At 38.0% G+C, this 7,500-nt stretch overlaps 2 protein-coding genes across 2 annotated transcripts in view; both read left to right on the top strand.

Annotated features, from left to right (window-relative positions):
- Nucleotides 1-3,698, top strand: part of LOC146456992 (uncharacterized) — a 4,513-nt gene extending 815 nt beyond the window's left edge. Inside the window, exons 2-3 of the mRNA XM_085092464.1 lie at nucleotides 55-353; nucleotides 3,570-3,698. Of these exons, the coding sequence (XP_084948590.1) occupies nucleotides 55-353; nucleotides 3,570-3,698 (428 nt within the window). The remainder of the gene's footprint in view (nucleotides 1-54; nucleotides 354-3,569) is intronic.
- Nucleotides 1-7,500, top strand: part of LOC146456991 (uncharacterized) — an 86,149-nt gene that overhangs the window by 53,148 nt on the left and 25,501 nt on the right. Inside the window, exon 13 of the mRNA XM_085092472.1 lies at nucleotides 5,891-6,004. Coding sequence (XP_084948598.1) covers nucleotides 5,891-6,004 — 114 coding nt within the window. The remainder of the gene's footprint in view (nucleotides 1-5,890; nucleotides 6,005-7,500) is intronic.

Here is a 7,500-nt window from a genome sequence, read left to right as displayed (position 1 = left end):
TCGCCAACTGTATTTTTTTTTCTAAATTGAGACAATAATATTCTTTTATTTTAGAGATTGTAGCTAACAAAGGGATCAGCCGCGGAGGCCCAAGCCGTCCTATAGGCTATGCCAAATTTAAGGCGCACAAATTCTCCTACCTGAACATAACGATTCTTGGTGAAAGTCTCGTTGAGCGGGGTTCTGTCTGCGCGCTGGCCTGTTTGGAAACCACACCGTGCTTCTCTTTTAACTTGGCTGCCTTCCCTGATATCAACAGCGGAAAACTTTGGTGTGAGCTGCTGCCATCGGACAAGTACAACAGCTCGGATAAGTTCGTGCACAGTAATTACTTTCATCATTTCAGTATCGCGGTAAGTTAAGTTTCTAATTTAGGATGATAACGGTTATGTTATTTACTGTAAATTTTGTAACAAGACAACCATTTTTGTTTTTGCATTATATCTAGCTAAAAGAAGACTACAAGACAAATTTTCTTCAAAGTTTTTTACGTATTTTATCCTCAGCTGTAACGCGGATGATTTTTTTACCATTTTGTAAAATTTCTTTAGCGGGTGATCACGTTCTCTAAGGTGTTATGTTACCGTTCAATCTTAAAAACTGTTGGGAACAATTCATTTCGTACAGTCCAGTTTAAGTGTGATGTTTTGTTTGAATTTCAAAACTAAAGGAACATCCCTTCCAATGAGTATATAAGCGAGCGAAATTCTTTGACGAAGACATGACGTTTGCACCTTGTAAAATAGAAGCGATAGCTGTTGTCTCCCTCTGCCGGTCTCGAAAGACAAAGGACTGCGCCAGCAATGTTAGTTCACTGTTTAGAAAATTGGTCGAAATAAGACAAATATCGATGGGGTTATTTCTTGAGCTCATTGACACCGTCGAACTATCGCGTAAGTCCGTTGCACGGACAAAAAGCTGGCCATCTGAAGACTCCTTTCAAATTAAAGGGATGACTGACATACAACACGAGAAAACAAGAACGAGTCGCCTAAGATGAAACGTACGAAGTTGCACATGAATGCTATTCGTATTAGGAGTCCTTCAGAAGATAAGAACATTTTGTAAACACAATGCAACTTTCCAGCAAAGCAAAAGTGATTCTTTACTACGTTTTCAGTGTTTGCGAGGGGAAAGTGGCGAAGCAAAAACGTTGCGAACGGGCACCAAAAAAGACAAAACTGCTTATCACAAACAGAAGCAGAGGAGAAATTCATCCCTTTATTTTCTCCAAACAGAAATAACAGTCCTCTTTTATTCCTATCAAGAAATACATCTTCAACCGTGAATTGCTCCAATTAAACATAATGATAACCAGCAAGATTTGTGTCTTAAAGTGGCGCTGTCACCTACTTTTAGTGTCAGTTTGAATAGCGAAAAAACATCTTTTTATCGATGGGGATATTAAAATAACGGTTCAATTTTTTGAGAAATAACCCTACTAGGGCAGAAAATCTATTGTATCAATCATTATTGCTTTCGGATGACAAGGAATGAAACGGATTGCAACTTGAAAAAGCTGGCCATTTTTTTCAAGTTTCTCCTACGAATTTTGGAGAAATTGCCAGAAAGTGATTCTAGTCTGTTCTTCCCCGAAGAAACCATTTCATATTTTCCTACCGCTGCTCTAAGAGCGATTTCACGTTAAAAAAGGGATTCTTTGTCAAATATTTGAGCTGTTTTGGCTAACATACAGAAATATCTCCGTTATAGTGTCCCCTAATGTAAAATTTACCGCAGCTGACAAAAATTTTAGCCACTCATGGCACCGCATCGACTTACGTTAACACAAGCAAACAATGAAGATTCGAACCGAAGAGCGGACAAGCAGTAAACGGACCAAGATCCCAAACCATATGAACACAACAAGAATAGATCTGATGAATCTGCACGTCCAAATCTGGACTGAAGTCTGTAAAGGCCATAACGCCCAATACCCTAGAGGTCTTTAACTGGACATGACCTGATGGCCATGGAAAAGCGTTCAAGACACGGAAAATCAAGAAATAAAGCAGCCGAACAAAGTCTCCAGTCCTCGCGTCCTTTTATTCCACGACAAATTAGCGTAGAGTGTTTCCCACGTGAGAAGGTCATGGCACTGAACACTACTACTTTAATATGATGATCTTTCGAAAAAAGCAGGGCAATTCTTTGTTGAAACAGGTAATGGCCGCGATAAGCTTCACGGTGTAAAATTGCTCCAAGTTGTGAGTATCGCGTGAGAAAAAAGACCATGGCTATGCGTACGGTGAAAGAAATTCGAAGACGTGTTTCCTACAAGTTCTGTGCACTAAACGATGGAAATGAAGGCACAAAGGCACCAGGCCAATAATTTATGGATTTAGTTGTAATCATCTCTGTAATTCAATTTTTTTGACGAATTGCATATCGCCGATTGCCTGATCGTCAAGGAAAAGACTTGTAATCCCAAGAGCGTATATGGCACGTAAACCTAAAGATTCGCTCATGTTCTTTCTAGAACATATACATCTACAAGGACAGGGCACGACCTCTGTGCGAGACTTTTGTGCCCGAGAGGCGGCAGATTTTAAAATAGTCTTAATTGTCTAGCTCACATACGCTCCTCTTGAAAGACCTAAATAAAAGTTGCATCTGAAGCCAGATCGGCAGGCAAGTCATTGACCTAATGCACCTGATGCCGAAGGCCTGGACAAACTTAATGAGCTCACTACGATTCCTAAGAACAGCCATATTCAGCTCACCTGAGGAATCGATTTACCTGATATTTTCATGGACTTCTGCCGCGATTGACCTAACCATTCCCAATCTTGTCAAGTCCATCACAGCTTTTTTTTTTTTTACAATATGAACATTGTTTGTCTTAGACAGTTGAATAACATACCTAGAAGCGATAACACCCTCGACCCCAAAGTTGTTAGTAATCTGTCTCTAGTAAACAGAACTGAGACATTGCCACGCATCTCTGATGATAATATTCTTTCCTGAAATCGTGATCCATCCCAAATATTACAACCAGACTAAAAGGAAACTTCCTCTCTATAAGTGCTAATTGAGAAACGGTTGCACAGGAAATTTCAAACACAGACCAATTTATTGGAACAAACTCAAAATGACATGCCTGCTGCTACTGAAACAACATACCCGAGGGACCTTGTGAGAATATTGTATCCGATCTGTTTTACTATAAAACATGTCCGTGTCACAACTGTTTGCAAAGCATAGTACTTTTGGAGAATTCCTTTCTCTATGTTACAGCATTGATGGTGGCGAAAAAGTAGCTGAGATAGACGATAACATCTAACAAGTATTTACAAAAAGTATATATGAAGAGGAAGTCTCATTTACAAGGACATGCGAAGGCTTAACGCACACGGCGCGCATAACTATTCGCTATTAGCTGACGATTCATACAACACGTGCACGTGTTTACGTTTATATGAAACATCGGCCCACAGTCATGATCGTTTACTAACTGTTGAAAGGAGTCGCCCGTTACAAGCCTAAATATCTTCAAGCTGGTAGCAATAAAGTAACTGTTATTTTTACCATTATTATTATTATTATTATTATTATTATTGCTTTTGCAGTCACCTTGCAGCAGTTGGTCTTGTAGGAACAATGGAAAGTGTGTGTCCCGGTACGAGGAAAACATCTACGTATGTGATTGCAAGAAAGGATTCACGGGAAAGAACTGCGAAAAAGGCAAGAACCATTGATGTTGTATTGAGATTTCTGCCTGCAATAGAAGGCCTATGCAGTTCCAATGAGATCTATTCTGTAGCCGTTTTAGAGCTCCGATCTGAATTGAGAATCCGTTTAGAAAACAGCTTTATTTTAATACTTTAGCTACTTCGCCACAGACAAAATACAAAAATGAAAAAGAAACAAGATAAGACACGTAATATCACTGACTAAGAAAAAGAACATCTGAATGTGGTGTACTAATTTGAAGCTAATAGAACTAAAACAAATACAAGCAAAGTAACAATGGAAATCATTGACATAGTAAAAAATTGATCTGTTGTTGAAAAAAAGTTGATTAGCGAGGAAATCTTGAAGAACAATAGTCTAAAACTGACCGACGGACTGACCAACCAACCAATCAATAAAGCAACAGAACCAAAACAACTAACCAACCAAAACAACGCTCTATAACCAATTCAATCAAACAACCAACCAATGAAGCGAGCAATCGGATAACCGAACAAACTAAACGAAACCAACTACTCAACCAACCAGCTAAAAAATGAACAAATCAACCCACCAAACAAACAAACAAACCATCCAACCGACAAAAACAACCAAACCAACCAACCAGCCAATCAACCAAAACAAGCAAGCTACCAACCAACCAAACAAATAAACAACCATCCAAACGTCAAAACCAACCAAACCAATCAACCAATTAAACCAACCACAACTCGACCAGTCAACCAATCAAGCGTCCAACAGAACAAACCAACCAACTAACCAACCAAACCAACCAATCAACAGAACAAAACTATCAACCAACATAACAAACCTACCAACGAACCAAACAATCAACCAACGAACCAACCAACCAACCAAACCAAACAAACAATCGAGCAATCAACCAACTAACTAATCAACCAAACCAACCAACGAACAGAAAAAAAACAAACAAACCATCCAACCGACAAAACGAACCAATCAATCAACCAAACAAACCAACCAACCAACAAACAAACAAACAAACAAGCCAACCATCCAACCAACAAAACAAACCAAAGGAACCAACCAACCAAAAGAACGAGCAAACCATCCGACCGACAAAACCAACCAACAAATCAACCAAACAAATCAACAAACCAACCAACCGACCAACCAACTAACCTACCAAACGAACCAAAAAAATAAACAAAAAGAAAACAAGAAAAACAAACCAACGACCCAAAACAGCCAGCCCAACAAAACAATCAACTGAACAAACCAACCAAAGAAAGTGAGAAGTGATCATCGCAGTGAATTTTCCAATTTATGCAATTGGAAATTAGAAGCCTGAAAAAAATTCAGGCTTCAACGGGATTCGAACCTGTGACCTCCACGTTACCGGTGCGATGCTCTACCAACTGAGCTATGAAGCCGCACACTGGGAGCAAGGTCAATTGTGGGTTCCCATTTTCCCGTGAGAGGAGAAATGTGATGTAGATTTAAAGCCTTGTAAACAAAAGAGAATGATGTATTATTCAGTAATGACACAGGCGAACTCGTACATACACGAGTATACATGTACATGTACATATACATGTAGCCGGGTGCAATGCCATGTGTTGCCTTAAAAGTAATAAGCAAGATTTTATAATTCGATGTAGTTCTTAATTAGTAATGGTAGCCAGTACGGCTCACATGTGACGACACTCGTGACGCCGGGAGAATTATTACATCGGGGAGGAAAGAATGATACAGCTAATGTGAGCTTTCGGGTTAAAATTCACAAGTGCTGATCTTTACTATAGTCTATTGTCATAACCAACAAATTATTGTTAAAACGAATGCGTAGAAAATATCATACATAAGATCTACTGTGCACCGTGAATTTGGAGATAGTTGTTACATGACACTAAACAGCTAGGAAAGTGATTGAACGTTACGGTAATTTATAAATATATAATTACAGATCCTTATTTAACTTTTTAACTGAACACCTAAATGACTATCTCTGGAACCAACACGTTGTTTATCTGACAGACAAACCAATTTCTTAACAGACTAAATCGCCTTTGCTGATTAACTAACCTTTTGACAGACTAGACTTATTTAAGATTGGTTTTATAGTCCACTTGAGTAACTGAGCACAGTTAATCCAGCTAACTAATATTACTAACTAACTAATTAAGTTATGAAAACGCAACATGTAAACAATAAATCCATGACATTTTTTCGGCAGAACTCAACGAGTGTGACAGCAGCCCCAGTCTCAATAATGGGACGTGTGAGGATAAAATAAATGGATTTATCTGCAGCTGTGCACCTGGCTTTGTCGGGAAAAGATGTGAGACAGGTATGAAAAAATATAAAGCAAATTTTCAGTCAATTTCAGGTAACAATGAATATGAAAGAAACCCTTGAATAACAGAACTCGTGTGGTTGTAAGACACAGCTTTAACTTCAACTTTCCACGTACAAACCTGAAGAGTGAGTTATTTATAATGAAATCTTGCAAAGGAACTTTGATTTTTTTAACTTGATCCAGTACCAGGTTCTCCAACAGTTCAGGTGCAAGAATAAAAAATTGTACTAGGTTCAGAAAGAGACTGGGTAATTTGCGAGTTGTAGAGTTGCGAGTTGAGAGTTCCAAGTCGCGAGTCGCGAGTTGCGAGTTACGCCAGAGTTGAGTGTTGCGGATATTCAAACCTGGAAAATAAAAATTTCCAGATATATAAATAAAAGTTAAAGATCGCAGACGTAAAAACGGATATTTCCGAAAAAAACAAATAAATAAATAAATAAATAAATAAATAAATAAATAAATAAATAAATAAATAAATAAATAACCCCCGGTGGGTACTTTTATCTTTTATTGAGATTGGCTTTTTGCACCCAGAGGGTTAACTTTATGAGTAAAAGAACTGTGAGAGATCTATGTCATTGCTTTATTTAAAAATCTCAGTGAGGTAAAACATTGGACGAATCCTGCTAGTTTTCTTTTGGTACCTTTTAAGGGTGAAATTTACTAAAAAAAAATTAAAAAAAAAAAAACACGGCCACAAAATTAGTCCATTACTTTTAGGATACTAACTGCTGTTAGAATAAACAACAGATTATTTCAACCTTTCAACCTTTCAACCTTTCAACCTTGGAAAGGAGTTGTGCCTAACCAAGACAAACCGAGAAATCTTTCTCTCTAAACTTTTCCCTAGACAAAAAGTGAGGTTTTTCCATCAAAAAACCTCAGAGCAAGTACTTTTGAATTCTGTATGTCTCTAAATTAACAGATATTACAATTGGTATATTACATTCTGCATTTTTAAGTGTCCATCCGGTATATATTTTTTGATTCAAGGCCTGCACCTGTTTCGTTTGGATGAGTGAAGAGTCTTTTCGATTCATGCCTTTTTATATAAGGTTTAGAAGCGCAGAGACCTACTTAACATTTAAAATTGAGCGAAGAAAGAAAAAATAACTGCATTGCAAATGCTGTTTTTAATGACACCAACGGATGGTGCAATTGCACATGCATGCCAGCATACATTTGGGATGTGAAAAACTGCACAAGTTAAGTCTCAAGCTTTTGGCCTCTTAACCTACCGGCTTTTTACAAATATATACCCTCGTCTTACCTGTTACGCAATGCGGCTTACTGGATAGCACTCCTCGGTTGTTTGTTGTCCTAGATATTTTAATCGTTTGCATGTACAGTAGAACCTAGGAAACTCGAACTCTGAAGAGAAACGAAAACCTGTTCGAATTAGCGGGGTTTCGAGTTATCAGGGTCGATTAGAATATTCAATTTTCCAGGTTAATAGTTAATAGTCTATTGATTTTCAGCACTTCGGT

Source organism: Pavona decussata, unplaced genomic scaffold (genome assembly GCF_977016875.1).
Source record: "Pavona decussata unplaced genomic scaffold, jaPavDecu1.1 SCAFFOLD_250, whole genome shotgun sequence".
Lineage (NCBI taxonomy): Eukaryota > Metazoa > Cnidaria > Anthozoa > Scleractinia > Agariciidae > Pavona > Pavona decussata.
The sequence above is the reverse complement of the archived record's forward strand: the minus strand, read 5'-3'. Positions and strand labels throughout refer to the sequence as shown.